We start from the raw sequence: 18,303 nt of genomic DNA, 5'->3' as shown, positions 1-18,303 counted from the left end.
GTCAAGTCTGGTCAAGGAGGGAATTTTTGTCAATTCTTTCCTCCCACTGTGAAGTCACCAAGAGTTACAGAAATTAAGTGGCAAAAGCTAAATTAAGTGGCAAAGAGCCAATGCCTGCTCCCCATCACTTGCTGACCCCTCACTGTGGCTTTTCCACCTCCATTTGCCACTTTCAATGCTGAGCCAGCCATGACGCTAAGTGACTGTCCCGTAAGTATTTGCTTTATTTCCCTCAGAGAACTGGGAGCTTCTTGAAGGCAAGGACTGTGCTTTCACATTGCTGTTTCATCTAAAATGAAACAGGGGCTCCTGGGTAGCCCAGTCGGTTAAGTGTCTGACTCCTGGTTTCAGTTCAGGTCATGAGCTCAGGGTCATGGAATCAAGCCCTGCCTTGGGCTCCGCGCACAGTGGGGAGTCTGCTTGAGGTTCTCTCCCCCTGCCCTTGCCCCTCCTCAGCCCACCCCACTCTCTCTCTAAAATAAATAATCTTAAAAATAAAATAAAATAAAATAAAATGCCAGAGTAGCTTCTCAAAAAACACTTCTTAGTTCAAATGCTTTCATTTTTCTGTTTATTTGCTAAGACAATGAATCCAGGGGCTCTTTCAAACCTCAGTTTTGCTCAGTCAGCTGAGCAGCATTTGGGAGCACCCTCCAGACCACCTCACTGCCCTGCTAGTTTAGTGGGACAACCTTTCAGATGACCTAATCTCTCCTTGTTTGTTTCCTCACCTGTAAAATGAGAACCAATACACTTCCAACAATATACTTCCCCCATCTACCACATGGGTCTTGTTGTGAATATCAAATTTCCTCCATCAAAATATTTGGTAATATTGAAAATGCCATGACCATTTTTCCTAAAAAGAATGCAAGCACCTAAAACATTCACATTCAAACTCCATCATCTTACACATAAGGGATACAAGTTTGAAAAGCTGCATGACCTGTTTCTGAAATCCTCATGACCTTCAGAACATATAAATGATAGGAAGTAATATTTCAAAAAAGCCAACAAAGTCAGTTCAGATATTTCACAAACTGAGTATCTCACATATTTGAAAAGAAAGATGCACTAGAAGGCCTGCATGCACGTGAAACATCTTCCTCTCCATGACTTGGTTTTAAATTTACTCAAGACACCAGGCATCTTCACACAGACCGTGACACCTGGGAGCCGTACTATATTATTTTACAAATATCAGCTATGCTTAGGTCTCCGGTCCTGTCAATCCACAAGAGCACAAGCTTTTGGAGCGTTGATAGACCCTTAATTAATTGGCTATTTCTAAGAACATGTTCACCATTCTGCTTCATCCACTTTGGGGTTTGATTTCACTACTACAGAGCAAAGATGTTTCTAACTAGAGCACTTGATTTCCCGAAGGAAGCCTGGTTGAAGAGAAATCCTATGCAGTTGTATACTGTTGCTTAAAGTCGTTGCTGACCGATTACATCTTCAATAATGGAGTGATGTTTTCATTTAAGCAAAAAGTATACCTTTCTCACCCATTTATTCTAAAAGTGCACTTCTTTCAAATTCTCTTCTCACCAAGTACTTGGTTCTCAATGAAAATTTGGTGGTAGTAATGCCTAATAGTATTCACGATATGGCCTGTAGTTCACCGAGAATAAAGGTACATTTTTACAGTCCTCAGTATTACATGTGCGGATTTGTATATTTTGGTCTTTTCACACCTTGCTACAATCTTTCCTTTAATTGTGCTAATTATAGAGCACCAAAAGATCATATTTCTCTGAGGGGAAAAGAGAGTGTTCCATGTTAAGGTGAAACGCAGATTTCCAATTAAAAGGCAAATTCTACATTTCAAAAGGTTGAATAGGCTCATAACAGAATCCCAGCTGGCTAAATTTAGAGCATTGGAAAAGATCCAATTCAAGAATAGTCTTTGGATTTAGGCCTGTAACATTTTTATTTGATAGTGTATTGGAAAGAAAAAAAAAACATTCATTTTAAGCTCTTGCCTTTCCACATATTGTTCTTCTATGATAGGCGAATTGGTGTTGATCATGATGTTGGCCTCAAAACCACTGCGTCCCCTGAGTGGTCTATTTAATTGTATTTCGCCAGCTTAAGGGGTTTCCGTTTGCAAATCTTTACAGTGAAACTATCCTCGCCTCCTTCTCTAAATGTCAAGACCTTCCTTTTTGTGTTCACCCTGAGTTCATGGCCCATTTTTGTGCTTTTATCCTTTTTGAAAGCACGGCAGGGTCACAGGTGCCTAGGTTATCTGTACTCTCTGCTGCAATTTGGAACTTTTCTTTGACAATTTTCCTACTTCTGACTTGCGTCCAGCTCATACTCTGGCTTGAGTAATTCCCACTGTCCGTTACCAACCCCAGAATCCCAGCTGCCACTTCTGCACATCCACTCTTTATCAGTATTCCTCCAGTGTGCATCCAAATCACCAGGAGTGGTAATTAAAATGCCTATTTCTGGGCCCCAGCCCAGCTCTAATGAATCAGAATCTGGGAGTGAAGGCTGGAGATCTGTTATCAAACAAACTCTCTCCAGAAGATTCCGAAGTCTGAGAACTACTGCTCTCTGCTGGGTCAGACTTCTAGAAAGATGGTAGTTTCATAACCTCTGTTAAAGCTGTAGCACAGGGATAGTAGTTGAGGTAGTACTAGAGGCTAAAAGAGATTAAAAGTTGAAATCTCTGTGGCTTAACTTCATAGCCATGTGGGGAAAGCAGTTCTCCTCTGGAGTTTTTATGTGACTAAGACTATAGTGGCTCTGCCTTTTTCAACACATATTTCCCAAGATCACCCCGCATGTCAAAATCCAGCTGGTCAACCCAGGAAAAGAGGGTGAGGATTACCTAGAATAAAACACAAAACATAAAAAACGTTTATGGGCCTCTCTGGGAAGTGGCTGCCATCACTTCTGCCTATATCCCCATGGTAAAAATGTAAGACAACCTGGAGGCCTGGGAAGTACTGGGAAATGCAGGCTCTGGGCAGCTGCTTCCAAGCTACCACTGTGTACCATGGACATGCAGCAAAACTCAGCTGGACCCTGGAATCTGCCACTAAGTGACATCCAGAGGGTAAAGAAACAAAGTGCATTTTTCCACAACACACTGTGGAGTACCAGAGACCTATTCTTCAAAGACCTCATTTCTAGAATTTCCCACCCAGGGAGAAAAACAGATATCACCTTGTGGTTTATCTCTATATTTATTTCTTTTTCTTAGCATATCTTCCTGACTATTTTGAAACACAGGCAGATTTTACTAAATTTTGAAAATGAGCTATATTAGTACTATGCTATTGAAATAAATTAGTGCATGAATCTTCCAGTATGTTTCTGATATTTAAAAAGAAAATTGTCCACATATATACACACACATATATGTATTATGCATACATATGTGTACATATTTATATGTGTGTATTGCATATGTATCTGCCACTGGCTTTTAGGGTGTGTATATAAAAAACAAAATCCAATGACAGACGTATTTCTCATGAATGCAAACCCTTGCTTTGTGCTCATTTTTTTACTAAAGAGATACACAGTATATTCAGCCCAAGAAAATTAGGGACTATGTGGCCAAGTCAACATAAAGGTGATTTATGAATGCCTTCATGAGCCTGTTGAGGCTTATATCTTGCCATTCTATTTCTTTCAGATAAAACTGAAGGGGAAAAATCAACAAAGTTTGAAAAACTGCCTTCTAGCTGAAACACTAACCAGTTACACAGACCCATTGTAAGAGACACATTATTTTAACAAGCACAGCACCATTCCGAAGTTCGACAGTATATTTGAAGTTCTCAACCTAAAATGAGCTCTGAGTCACATGTCTTTATACATGCATTGATTTGTGGGCAGTTTTATCAGAACACCTTCGGAATCAAACATGCATGCATTAGTTTTACGTTTATTCATTATTAGTGCAATTGTTAAATATTCACTGAGCAGCGACTAAGTGTGAGATCATCTCCGAAGCACTGAGGAGACAATAATAAAGAATGTCAAGGTAAGAAGCAGAGTACGGTTAGCGAAAATGATAAGAGCTACAAGTGTACAGGAAAAAGATCAGAACAGGCCTGACTGAGCTGTGAACATTGGAGCAGAAATGCCTGTTCCAGGGAGGTCGTGTGCTGTGTGAATATTCACAAGAAGAGAGTATCAGGCAGAGGTGAGAGAAAGTGAGGGTCTAATGCTCTGATGGAAGAGGGTACAGGCGGACCTCAAAGATGTCGCAGCTTCGGTTTCAGACCACCACAACAAAGCCAATACCTCAATAAAGCAAGTCAGGTTCCTTTTTTGGTTTCCCAGTGCATATGAAAGATTACATTCACACTACACTGTAGTCTATTAAGTGTGCAAGAGCATTATGTCTAAAAAGGGTACATACCTTAATTAAAAACGCCTTATTGCTTAAAAGTACTATCTCTGAGTTTTCTATTTTTAGCTTTTTGTTTAAAAGGAGAAACTTGCAACTCTTCCTTTCATTTCAACACTTAAAGGTTATTGTAGGGTCATTAATTGGTCTCTTTTTAATATCATTATGTCTCAGGGAATAGGGAGACCTGAGAAGGCGTGGAGAGATGGGGGAATGGCTGGTTGGCAGAGCGATCACACACAACTTTAGTTCACTGTCCCAATGGGCATGGTTCGGAGTGCTCCAAAAGTATTGCAATGCTAGCAGCAAAGATCACTGATCACTAATCCACCCGTAGATCACCATAACAAATATAATAATGAAAAAGCCTGAAATATTACAAGAATTACCAAAACATGACACAGAGACACAAAGTGAGCAAATGCGATCAGGAAAATGGCACCAATAGACTTGTTCGACAAAGGGCTGCCACAGACCTTCAATTCGTAAGAAACACAGTATCTGCAAAGTGCAGTAAAGCAAAGCACCACCAAAGGAGATATGCCTGTATCTTATATGAGAAATCTCTAACATATGCACATAGAAGAAATTTCTCCCATATGATTCTGAATAACTCTTCACCTACATGGCATCATCTTTCTTGCAAAAAAAATCAACTACATGCTTTTGTCTTCTCCAATCAAATGGTCAATTAAGTACTATGTTCAACTGCAAAGTAATAGAAACATTAAAAAAAAAATCTTTGACAAAAAGGGTATTTTCTTTCCCTCATGTAAACTCAAGTCAGGGAGCAGATGATGGACAACTGGTACAAGAACCCCATACACCAGGAGACCAGCCTCCTATCTTTTTGCTTTTCCATTCTTAGTGCATGTATTTCGTGTTGAAGTTTACTTCATGGTCCCAATATGGCCACTATAGCACTAAGCATTCCCAGTAGAACAGAAGGGTAAATAATCACCCTCTCTCTGAATCTGCTTCTATCTGAATTTGCTATCCCCTACTCCTACAGCCAGCTTAGAAGGAACTTTCCCATGAGTCCACCTAACAGCTTCTATTTACCTGTCACTGGTCAATGGTTTATATGGCTTCTTTATTTGCAGGGAAATTAAGAAATATATTTTAACCTTGATTCATGACTCTCCTCGAGATCAGGGTTATATAAGGATAAGAAGAGAATAACAGTAGACCACTGAAACCAAGTAACTATTGTTTCAATTACAAGAAGTGGACACAAATGATTAGCCTCCATTTCATAACCAAATATGAGTCTGAAATCTTATTACTCTGCCAATTATTTGTTGTCCCTAGGTTATATAACACCTTCCTCAATGTATTCATCACTTACCCTTCATCTCTATTGAGTTCCCACACGTATCTCATCATTTGTAATCTCCTCGGGTTGTTATAATCCCTAGGGAGAACTATAAATAGCATCTCTTCCCTAAAATAATGCAGTAGCAGATGGAAGCCAACTATCATTCTCGTTCCTCATGGAGACCAAGTTAGAGGGCATGGTTTCAAGTTTATTGGCCAGTAGCTAATCCTGAATCTCAAATAATACAGACTTTCCTACCAGCAATGGACTTCTACAGGAAAATCACACTCCCAAAGGCAAACATGCTGCCATTCTTCACAGACTTGACAATCAGATAAGCCACTCCACTGCCCCAGTAGCTGAGTATTTCACTGCCACTAACAACTGGAAAGAAACCAAAAGTGTGGGAAAGAAGTTCTTCCCAGCACTTGTGGTTCTGGAACGCTGGTGGCCCTGGGTAATCATGCCTCTCAGAATTCATGCTCACCCATGGAGTATCATTGAGGTACCATGGGGTACCCACCACCCCATGAATCTTCCTGAACAGAAAGAATGATTCAGCTTTAAACCTAAGCCTTAAGTTACCCTTCTGGAAAGGCCATAAGGAGAAGCTACTTTGAAAGAAGGTGAAACAGAGATACAGAGAAAGAGGGGTCCAGCTGTCCCAGAGTTCCAGTTAAGCCCAGCTTTCTATGGACTCACCTGCTTAAGAGCAACCACATGCATGGCCACCAGCAAGATGAGAAGGACTGCGCAGCTAAGTCAGCCCAGGTGGCATGCTGGAGCAAGTAAATGAAATAATGGTTGTTTTAGATTGCTACCTTTTGGAGTGGTTTGTTACAGAACAATCAATAACCACAGCAATTAAATACTGTTATTTCTTCCATAGTACTCCTTACAGTTTCCCTCCTATCTAGTCTCAGCTTCAGTGTGTATTATCAGTAAACTTGAAATATTGGCAAGTTCTCAATAAATATTAGCTATTATTATGTAAGCCACTTTGTAAATGGCAAATGTGAGTGTAAATATTCAGAGTAATTACCATTTTTGAGCACTGTTTGCTGCTAGTTGCCTTTTCAAAACTCTAAGATGATACTTAGTCTTCACAGTGATCTAAAATTGTCATTTTTATGGTCTTCTATCAGTTCTGGTCTCCTCTACTTTTGTACAACACAAGGCTATACTTTGCTTTCTCTTAGAAGTTCTTGTGTGTACTGTTCCTGCTTCATATTATAAACTTCCATCTACACTGTGCTTTTCAGCATCCCTTTCTCTTCCCTCCCATTCTCCTGCTTCCAATGAGAAATTCTGCCAGACTCTAGCCATTGGACCCTAGGTGTTATTCCCATAACCTAGTATTTCATAGACTTTTATTTGTATGCAGTTGCCATATATATTTGTCCATGTCACCTAAATAGGATGGTAATACTTGAGCAAAGTTGAGACCCAGTATTTTCCCCACTTTTGCATTTGCTAGTATTGAGAAGTCCATTGAAAGCTCACTGCCTGCTTTCGTAGCTACGCATCCAACTCTGAACATAAGAACCACCTGCAAATTATCTTCATGCAGAGTTGTATCTTCTGAACCTCAACAAGTATTGACTTGGATTTTATCATGTTATGCCAAAGATATGATATGCTTAAGGCCTCAATTTTCTGAATATTAGATTGCCAATTCTCTATGTCGATTAGTCCTGGATTCATTCTGGGCTATAGGAGAAACAGTGCTAACATCCACAATACTTTTATGGGCCCATGAGAAAAAAAACTTATTTCCACGAAATCAAACTTAGTTTGAAAAAAAAACTAATATTTAATATTAATATATTTATCTATATACCAATGTAGTAATAAAATATAATTTTAAATGCTTTTTTTTTTTAATGGAGGAAGAGACCCATAAAGGCCAAAGTGCCTAGAGCGCATGACGGTCATAATGTAGCCCAAGATTTGTTAAGCGAATTGTTCTCAAAATTTAGAAGGCATTAGAATTTCCTGTGATTTTTCTTTTATGTCTTCTCAGCCACAATAGCAGTGATTCTGTTAAGCAAAGCTAGAATAAATCTCAGGAATCTGCATTCTTAATGATCATTTAGGTAATTCTGCTACACACTGAATTAGAGGAAAACTGAAGCAGCAAAAGGAGAAACAATGAAAGTTTTGCCTCTAAGGAACAGAGCTGAGGAATGGGACAAATAAGATATACGTTGCTTTCTGTTATATCTTTTCTGTACCAAATGATTTGTTCCTACTCCATGCATATGCCTACTATGAAACTATTGGCTCCAGAATCAGCAGCATCCTGGAACTCCCTTGAATTTCTCCTATCTGTGTGTAGGTCATTCTGCAGGGCAAGAGCACAGATTCAGCGATTTTTTGGTAGTCAACTAAATTGCACACTGGTAAACAAGACATATCAGGTTAATCTTGAAAATAGCTGACCTTCCAGTCCAACTGTAGCAGGGTCTGGGTACAAATAGGACCAGTTGGGTAGATGATCCAAACGCAAAACAAAACAAAACAAAAAGAAAGGCGGGTTTCAAAATAAGTAGATTGATTCTCTTGTTAATATTGAATAGATTCAGATGCTTTCATTTCCCTAAAAGAAGGGTGAAATTAAGATGCACGAGTCAAAGAGAAAATACAAGATATTATTTGGGTTCAAATGACGATGTTGAAGCCAGCCACTGTCACCCGTGCACCCACTGGATGAATAAAAAGCCTTTCAAAGCCAGGCTGTTCTCCATATATTAAGTACTTAGTGTCTTCATCTGATTGCTCACTCATGAGAGGGTATGTAACAGCTGCATATGTGTGCGGTCTTTGGGGGAGCTGAAATTTATTAAGAAGTTCAACCAGATTGCCCAGCAAAAAAGCCAGTTTCTAGCCAAGCTGATTATGCACAGGGCAGCAAATTATTCTTTAATTAAGATGAATTGAATAACCACCAAAGAATTTGTCAGGGGGCAGGGCCTGAACAAAGCTAGAAATCTTTACCCCATTATAAATAGTAACATCTTCCCTAGGAGAAACCATGATGAGTTCCACAGCATGAACTGGAATTATTGGTTATTCCCTCCAAGTCCCAGGAAATGCAATCCAGTTTTTCATGATTGCAAAGTGCCTCATAACATTCATTATTTTATCTTCACAACAAGCCTGTTGGGCAGCCTGGGATGTGATTCCCATTTTACACAGGAGGAAACAATCAGAGAGAGATTAAGTAACTCGCCCAATGTTCCAGAATGAAAAAGGATAGACAAGTCCAATTTTGAGCTGTGAATTTCTAGCACATCATTTAGCTCATTGCTCTGCTCGCCTAAAATCCCAAAATAAATTTGACTGGTCTGAACATTTAAAAAGATATCATAATTATTTAAATTAAAGATGTCTTGATGGACTTGAATGCTATTTCTTGTCTGCCCACATCCCCCTGGACATGTTCTGTGAAATTTCTTTTCTCAAGGACAGTGTTGATTTAATTGGAAAGAATCATGTTCCCGTTTCCTATTTTGGCTACCACAGTACCCCCCAGCCATATGCACAGTGGCCATCTGGAAAAATCCATTCCTAACTTCAGGGAGTATTGCTTCGGTCTGCCCTGAAACTGTTTACCCATTGGCACTGCTCTTCATTTCCAGAAGCAGTGTGATTTCTGCTTGGGATTACTTGAGATTCTGCCTAATAACCAAAATAAACAGTGGTGCATAAGCCTCCACAGAGAATCTGCACACATATTTAGAGAATACTCCCTCAGTGCTACTCTATAATTTGTTCCTTTTTTTGCAGTTTTTGTTTTTTATAAGAGTTGTTGAATTCAGCTTTTGTCCAATGTATTCATGACTATGAGGCCTTTTTTTTTTTTTTTTTTCCTTTTCTCTTTTTCAGACTAAGAAATACTCAAAGGTATAATCAGGTCCTTCCACAGTATTTAATTAGCTGTAATTAAAAGACATCCACACAGTGTTTTCAAAGTCTTTTCTTCTGTTACATTGCTAATGAATTAAGAAATTAATTGGCATGTGAGTTACAATAGAAAATGTCAGTGAGAAAATTTTAACTATCTTATAACATTATCCTTTTTTGTAGGTCATGTTCTGTCACTGTATTAAATTCAATGGCATTCCCAATCACCAAAAGGAAAAACAACAACAAAAAAAGCCAATATATAAGAAGAATGGTCAGAGGGAGAGGGCAGGAAAAGGGATAAAGAATGTTCCCATAGACCTATATTCCAGTAAGCTTGTTTTAAATGATCAAATTTCCCATCTACAACATTAGATTTTGGAGATTTTTTTAAAATCTCCAAATCTCTTGGTGATAGTGGGGTGAAGGCAAAGGATAGCAAAGAGTGTGGGGAAGTAGATGAACCTATGTCCATACCTAGCTACCTGCCTCTTTTGCTTTAATAATATACATGGAAATATTATACATATAATTAATTATAACAACAATAACAAGGTCCCATGAAGGACAGTTTAATAAATAATTTAGAAAATACTACCTTATTTTTCCATCTTCAGTCTTTCAAAAAGCCATTTTCTACGGACCTATTTAGACTTTATCTTTCCACTTTAGATGATATATAATGATTTTTATTTGGGCAAAATATAGATATCAAATATAGTAAGTATGATAGGTTAAGATATATATGTTTAGCAAATTAAAAGTTTATACAAATCTATAAAATAATATAAAAATACCAATGCAGGTGGGCAAAGAACATGAACAGACAGAATCATACACAAACAATACTGATGACTAATAGAAATAAAATAGATTAATTTTACTAGTAATCAAAGACATACAAATCAAAAGAAAATAACACTTAACTTCTCTATCATTAAGAAATTCTTAAAAGTATAATACCCAATGTTTGGAGAGGTTAGGTTCCACACATGGTGCATCTTTCTGGAGAGCAAGTCAGCTATAGGTAGCAAAAGCTTTAGAAATGAGCACATGCTTGTGAACACTCAGTAATTTTACCTTTTTAAGAATTTTTTCTAAAGAAATTTTCAAAGATAAACTGAAAATGATGAGTTATTTTATCATAGCAAATATCATAATAAATTGGTAAAGTCAAAAAAACAGAAATAATCCAAATGCCAACTGTAAAGTTTAAAATATATATTGATCATCCATTTAGTTGAACATTATGCCAAAAAAATTATTTCTGAAGAGTATATAATGACCTAGAGACACATGATGCAATGTTTTGTGGAAAATATAATATAAAACTGTATTACCCAGATTTTTAAAAAAATTATGTCTAAGTGTTAATATTTATTATAATATTACATTAAAATAACATTAATATATGCATAAAATATTAATGCTATACCTGTATCAATTACATTAAAATATTAACAGAAGTTATATTGAGGTGGATGAATTACAGGAAATTTTCTTTCTCCTCCAATTTTTGTAAAATGCTCTATAAGGAAAATGTGCTATTTTATAATTACAAAATATAAAATTGATTTTATATATCAAGATTAATATATTTCTTTGGAGCAGAAAGTACTATAGCAGAAGCATATTTTAAAAATTAATTTTTTGCCACAATTATCTGTAATGGAAAATATTTATAATATTTAATCTGTGTCTCTGAAAACCTTAAGGACTCAATATTCAAACCACAGATATTTTAACATTGTTAAAGAATTTTCTAATAAATTTTAAAAGACAAATATCATTATCTATCTACCCAACATTATCAGATAGAGTTTAATTTCCAATTGAACTTTATTTGGAGTCATTAATTCTATGCTAAACAATTTGGAAATCTACTAATGAATCAGAACAAAGGAATATATGGAATGATCATAGCAATAAAGATTAATAATCATTTTCATATATCTTACTATATTTGACCCTCATATTTGTGAAAAGGAATAATGCTTTCCTGATTACAAATAATGGAGAAATTTGTTAGAGTAAAATTAATGGAGCTTTCCATGGTCTCTTGGCAAGTCCATGAGGCAACCAGGTCTTTGACTTTGTATCCCTGGATACTGATCCTGAATCAAAGTCCATGCCTATATTCCATGATAGCATCCTAAAATAATCACTCTCTCTTATCTACTCATATGATTCTACCAAAAATATTTGCTTTTAAAGTATAACATCATCCGTAGCTGGTGAGGTAGATAAACACCACATTATTCAATAGCCTTGGAGACAGTCATGAGCCCGGAAAGGGCTCAAATTTCCACTAGATGGCGTGTAGCCTGTTCTCACCTTCCAAATAGATTTCAGAGAAATTTGCAGTCATTTGCCACATTTCCAAAATGTAATTTAAGAAAAATCTTAACAGATATTACATTCACATCGTTTTAAAAGTCAATTAATTCGGGGCGCCTGGGTGGCTCAGTGGGTTAATCCTCTGCCTTCAGCTCAGGTCATGATCCCAGAGTCCTGAGATCGAGCCCCGCATCGGGCTCTCTGCTCAGCGGGAAGCCTGCTTCCTCCTCTCTCTCTGCCTGCCTACTTGTGATCTCTCTGTCAAATAAATAAATAAAATCTTTAAAAAAAAGTCAATTAATTCAAGGTCTTAAATTATCACTACTTTTTTGAATGTTTGAATGATAAGCCACTTTTCTTTCGTTCCCAAACTACAGAGGTCAACTACCTCTTGGGGGCGCCTAGGTGGCTCAGCTGGTTGAGCCATGGACTCTTGATTTTGGCTCAGGTCATGATCTGAGGGTCCTGGGATCCAGCCCTGCTTAAGGATCTGCACTCAGCAAGGAGTCTGCCGGAGATTGTCTCCCTCTCTCTCCCTTTCCCTCTGCCCTCCCCTTGCACACACGTGCTTGCTCTCACTCTCTTTCTAAAATAAATAAATAAATCTAAAAAAAAAAAGACTAAAAAAGAAGAAGAAATGACCTTCGGTTTCACCATCTGGGAAGATGGAAGATATTAGTGTCTCCCCTTCACTGACCCCACCTTTCCTTTTCTACCTCCCATAACTGCCAACTGTACTGTACATGATCAAAGTTAGTAGTATTTACAGTTTGTCAAGTTTTGTTCACAGGATGATTCTAAATGCAAAACTGTAAAGAGAGTAACATTATATAACTGTCAGGTGTTTTTTTTTTCGCTAACAACGACATCGTTTGCTACAATCACATTTCCTTTCCTATACAACTAGTGTATGTTTGTTTTAACTTGGAGTTTTCCACTTCCTTTTTTTCCCCATTTTCCCCATTTCTCATAAAACTTATGGACTTTTCTTCTAATACTTCCATGGATTTTTTTTTTTAATTACAACCACTTTTAACTTCAAAGAGCTCTTTCAAGTTTTCTGATTTTACTTTTTATATACTGTACCGTTCTTCTTTTACTTATAATTTTTTTTTTTTCTCAAATGTACTTGGGAATTTAATCTCAGTTTTATCTTGGAAGTTCTAACCCATTCTCCAAAAGGGACAAATCTCCTCAGTGTACTTTTTTTTCTTTCCTTCCTATCTTTCCTTCTATCCTCCATCCCTTCCTCCCTCTTTGTCTTTCTCTTTCATTTTCTGGGTACTGCAGCTCAAGCCTGCCTCCAGCTTGAATCATCCAAGCTCCTCAGTGAGATTGGGCCCCACTTGTGCCCAGGTTTTTCCTGACCTCCTTCCATTCCTAGTCTCACTTCACCACTAGAGTTTCTAGAGATCACCCCCTAAACTGCCTTCATCTAAACAAACAGTGAGCATTCTAAAGTGTATCAGATCTTTACTTGCCCATTCATATTAACTGTGAGGCAACTGAGTAGATGGTGATAAAGCATTCATTTTGTTGGAGGATTTGTATTTAACCAAATTTAGTATTTTGTTTACCCTTGAGATTAATACTTTTACTACTTGTCATAATCTTTGGTTCCTATGCCACTGCCCTTTAGCCTCCAAGATAGTTTTTATTTTCCTATTTCTTTAAAGAAAAAATTCACTATTTAAAAAAAAATGCTTTGTATGTTAAATTTGCCTGGAGGTGAATGTCTTCACTTCTGCACTGTTGCAGATTTGGATGGGAGGTGGGGGTGGTAAGAGGGATAAAATGGAAATGAGGACAACCATATGACCTTCTTCCTCTCTGTCACCTAGGCTTTACCTGAGAGCTGAATTGCTTTGAGGTCCTAAAGGGTATAGCAACTGCATGGCAATAACCCCTTACTGACTAATTTCAGAAATAGTTTTTTTTGTTTGTTTGTTTTCTGCTTCACTTTAGAGCTCACTTATTCTTCATCCAGATAATTGCTAAAATTTACTAGTGATGATGGCTCCCTATTCTCTACATTATTGGAGACATACTTTTTTAAGTCAATTGCTTTATAATCAATTTAAGGATGGCCTCCTTTTTCCTAAAGATTTATTTGTTTATTATTTACTTATTTTTTTAGAGAGAAAGCGGAGGGAAGAGGTGAGGGAAAGGAAGAATTTCAAGCAGACTTTCCTCTGCACACAGAGCCTCATGCTGGGCTCAATCTCATGGGCTCAATCTCATGACCCTGAGAAATTAAGCCCTGAGCTCAAACTAAGAGTCCAGTGCTTAACCAACTGGGCCACCCAGGCACCGCTAAGGATGGCCTCTTGAAGGAAAGAAAAACATGTATGATCAGAGTACTGTGTTAAAATGGAAGCCAGCTGTTTTCTTTTTTCAAATAAAGTCATCAATGATATTTGCTTTATATCTTATATAACCATGAACAACTAAAATAAGATCCCATTTGTAACTAGAGGATTATAAAATATATACAATTTTGGTGTCAAAAACACCTGACTCAATTTTGATGGACCTTAATTTTTAATTAAATCTCTATTATATCCCAAACTTCACCATAGTTTTATACCTGAAATTTTGTCTCCCTTTCTTCAGAATCAGAAGGTCATTCGATACTCATCCTGAAAACTTTTGAATCCTAATAACTTATATCTGGGATCCAGATGTAAGCTGAATGGACCATCAGATTGTAGTGATCAATTATGTTTATGCTTTTGGGCTCTCGGTGGTTCTGCTGAAATATTTAGAAATCACAATTTATTCCTTTTATACATTAAGTATTTAATTCATCCTCATGTTTTCTAACTCCTCTTTATGGATCTGCTTTCTATTAGTTCTAGAAGTCTCTTGAGAAAACTTTATTAGTGTTAGTTTCTCTTCACCATCCTATCCTTTAATATATCTTTCCAGCTAAAGCAGACAAAGTACTTTATTGGTGCAAAGGTATTTTTCCCCCTCTGTTTAAAAGGAGACTTTATGTGGAAAATTAACTTACTCCTAGTTTCCCTTCTCACAGTTTTGGGAAGAGCTGTTTAAGGTGATGTAAATACTGAAAGAAAGGTTAATCCTACTTGGGACTTTTACTGACTCTCCTAAATGCAGTTCTTATGGTCCCTCTAGTCAGTGGGAATTTAATGAGTAACCGTAAAGTGAAGTGCATTGCCTGGCATATAATCATTCCCGAACAGATAATTATTAAATACATAATTGAATCCTAGAAGAGCTCTACCCTTTGGCCCATGTAGTAGGCAGAATAAGGGCTCTTCCAAAGATTTCCATATCCTAATCCCAAAAATGTATAAATACATTTCCTTACATGGCAAAAGGAACTTTAGAAATATAATTAAGATCATTGACCTAGAGATGGAGAGAATATCCTGGATTATTCAGGTGGACCCAATCTAATCACATCAGTCTTTAAAAGGAAAGACTCTTTCCCAGCTATGGCCAGAGAGATACAGTATTGCTGGCTTTAAAGATGGAGGAAGAGGGCATGGAATTAAGGTGGCCTCTAGAAGGTAGAAAAGGCAAAGACATGGATTCTTCCATAAGACCTCCAAAAGAAATGCAGCTTGGCTGACACCTTGATTTTACCCTAGTGTGACAGACTTCTAACGTACAGAACTATAATTTAATACATTTGTGTGTTTGTAAGTCACTAAGTTTATGATAATTTATCACAGCAAGCAATAGAAAAATAATATAACTTTGACCTCTATACCTGAAATTTCTTCACTTTTGTTTTTGCTTGTTGAATAGTCTCTCCATCCCTTAGAACCCATCTTAAATGCTACTTCTGCAGGAACCCTTTCATGTCTCCCCTCCCCAAATGCACTGATCTTTCCATTTTACTTTTATTGCTTACCTTGATATTTCTTTTGCTATCTCTTAACCTTTTATTTTGCATTTTAAGTCTAGAAACCAACAAGCTTTGTTATAAGGACCTTCAAGGGTAAAAACCATGTCTTACTTTTTACCCACCAATATAACACCTTGAACCTGTATGTAAACATTTGTTAAAGTGATCAAGAAATAAAGACTTATAACCACACTTCTATGAATTGAATTGTTTCCCCAAATTTATGTTAAAACCTTAACCCCCAAGGTGACCGTATTTAAAGTCATTAGGAGGTAATGAAAGTTAAATGACGTCATAAAACTCAAATAGGGTCAAATGGGGTCCTAATCTGATAGGACCATGGCTATAGAAGAAAGGGAGAGATACTGAGAGAAAGAGAGAGAGAAAGAGATCTCTGTCCTCCATGTGAGAACAATACTAGAAACCAGGAAGAGAATCCTCACCAGAAACTGAATAGGCAGGCACTTTGATCTCAAACTTCTCAGCTCTAGATCTGTGAGAAATACATTTTTGATGTGTAAGCCACCCAGCCTATGATATTTTGTCATGGCTTCCGAGGGGTAATGAACTTAATCCTTATCCTTGCCATGTGTGCTTCTCTTTTTGAGACATATTATTTACAAACAATCCCTCTTTCACAAATGGGTCATCAATTTTGCTTGATCTCATTTGATTAAGTCTTGATCTCATTTGATTACAGTTTCAGGTAATGCACATGAGAGGGATTTAAGTGAGTTTTTCTTTTTGTAACAAATTAGCTGGGAAGCACCTTAATGCTGGCTGCTCAAACAAAAACTGGCCAGCAGATCTTTTGTTTTCCGTGTTTACTCTACCTTCACAGTACCTCTACTATTTTGATGTGATAAGAATCATCTGCATTTCAAAATCTCTTACCATCACTTTCTAAAAATTATTCTGTCAATGTTACAGGTACTTGCTGATGAATAATAGGGATTTTGATACAAACCAAAGACCAGTGCTATCAGGTCAAAATATAGAACTCGAGAGTAGGTGCATTAAATTCAACACCCAAGAATTTCAAGCCTAAGAGCTGTCAAAAGGAGTACTTTTCTCAATACAACAGTAATATGCTACAAGAAGAATGTATAATGTGAATGCGACTGAAAACTGAATCATTTGTAACTTTATGCATCAAGGTTGGCATGATGAATTGTAGCTAGAAGTAAAATGATCACATAAACCACCATATCTAAGTGAAATATGTGCTAGAAAGTTTCTCTTGAAACATCAGTGTTTTTCAAGGATGACCCCTTATAGAATCCACTGAATCTCTGGTAATTTTTAATGTTGAATGCTTATAGAATCCTCTGTAATGGTAATCCAACAACAAGGAGTAGACAAAGGCAACAAAGTTCTATTGAAAAAGGAAGCTGGCATCCTGGTCATTTAGCTCAGTCAGATAAAAGATTAATCCACAGTCATAAACAAGAGAAATCTTAACACTGTCCTAGTACTGATGATAACATTTTAGAAATGAATGTCATCTTGGTCAAACAAGTGATTCCTGCAAGGTCAAAGAGAACCAGTCAAGGAGAGCAATGTCTCTCCAGTCAGTATACACACTAGACCTTTAACCTGACCTTCACACTTTACTTCCTTCACCATGAAATTCAATAAATCTACCTTTCCCAATCAGAACACCCAACATTATGCAAACAGAGCTAATGTGTTTATAAATGGATTATTAAAAGATACCTAAGGTGCAAAAAAACAGTCCTGAATAACATTTCTGAAAATAAACCAAGTATGATTCATATCTCCACTAGGCCAATACCAGAGTGAAGACGATTCTCATCACAGTATTTCATGGTATTTCATCTATAGCACAAAATTATATATGATCACTCATAATGTAGCAGAAGATTCTCATTATTGATGCTCCTCAGATATATGACATGAACTGAACAGAGTTCAACATGATAACTAGCCAATTCTGTCATTCATTCATTCATTCATTCATCCAAATATTCAACATGTAATTCTGGAGAGCTACTTCATGACAAATAAAGGTTGCAACTGATGGTCTACTTTTTCATCAAATAAAGAGTTGGGAGGAAAGTTGGGGGGGGATTACAATCCATGGAATAGAAGTGTCTATCCAATGCAATAGTATCATCTTTAGTACCCCTGGGAAGTGGTCATGCAGTCTCTGTTAAAACCTTTCAGAAAGCTCTGAAGACAAATTCTCAGATGCAAGAAACCTGCCCCCTAATATTATCTCTAGCAGCCACAATGCTGTATGCTGGTCACATGGCATGCTCAGTTCAGTTAGCAACTTGAAGGGCTGCCATTCTGCCAGAAGTGGTCTACAGGATAACAGCAGGGTGTTGGTAGAGCAAATGTCTTTGGCTCTGGGTTTTATTTATCAGTGAGAACTGATTGATGGTTCAGCCCATATACATATACTCAGGCTAATGGCTTCATCTTTACAGCTCTAAATGTAATGCCATGTTAATTTGGATAAACGGT

At 37.2% G+C, this 18,303-nt stretch overlaps 1 protein-coding gene across 2 annotated transcripts in view; it reads left to right on the top strand.

The window, feature by feature from the left end:
- The window catches only part of VWC2L (von Willebrand factor C domain containing 2 like), a 154,837-nt gene that overhangs the window by 79,705 nt on the left and 56,829 nt on the right, over positions 1-18,303 (top strand). The window contains exon 4 of one of the 2 annotated variants that reach the window (XM_032859868.1): positions 9,783-9,863. The exons of the other annotated variant lie outside the window; for it this stretch is intronic. Coding sequence (XP_032715759.1) covers positions 9,783-9,805 — 23 coding nt within the window. The 3' untranslated portion in view covers positions 9,806-9,863. Of the gene's footprint in view, positions 1-9,782; positions 9,864-18,303 lie in introns of those variants that run through there. 2 annotated transcript variants of the gene reach the window in all.

This window comes from Lontra canadensis, unplaced genomic scaffold (genome assembly GCF_010015895.1).
Source record: "Lontra canadensis isolate GAN:19392208 unplaced genomic scaffold, GSC_riverotter_1.0 scaffold18, whole genome shotgun sequence".
NCBI classification, from domain to species: Eukaryota; Metazoa; Chordata; class Mammalia; order Carnivora; family Mustelidae; genus Lontra; species Lontra canadensis.
This window is presented reverse-complemented; position numbering and strand designations above follow the sequence as displayed.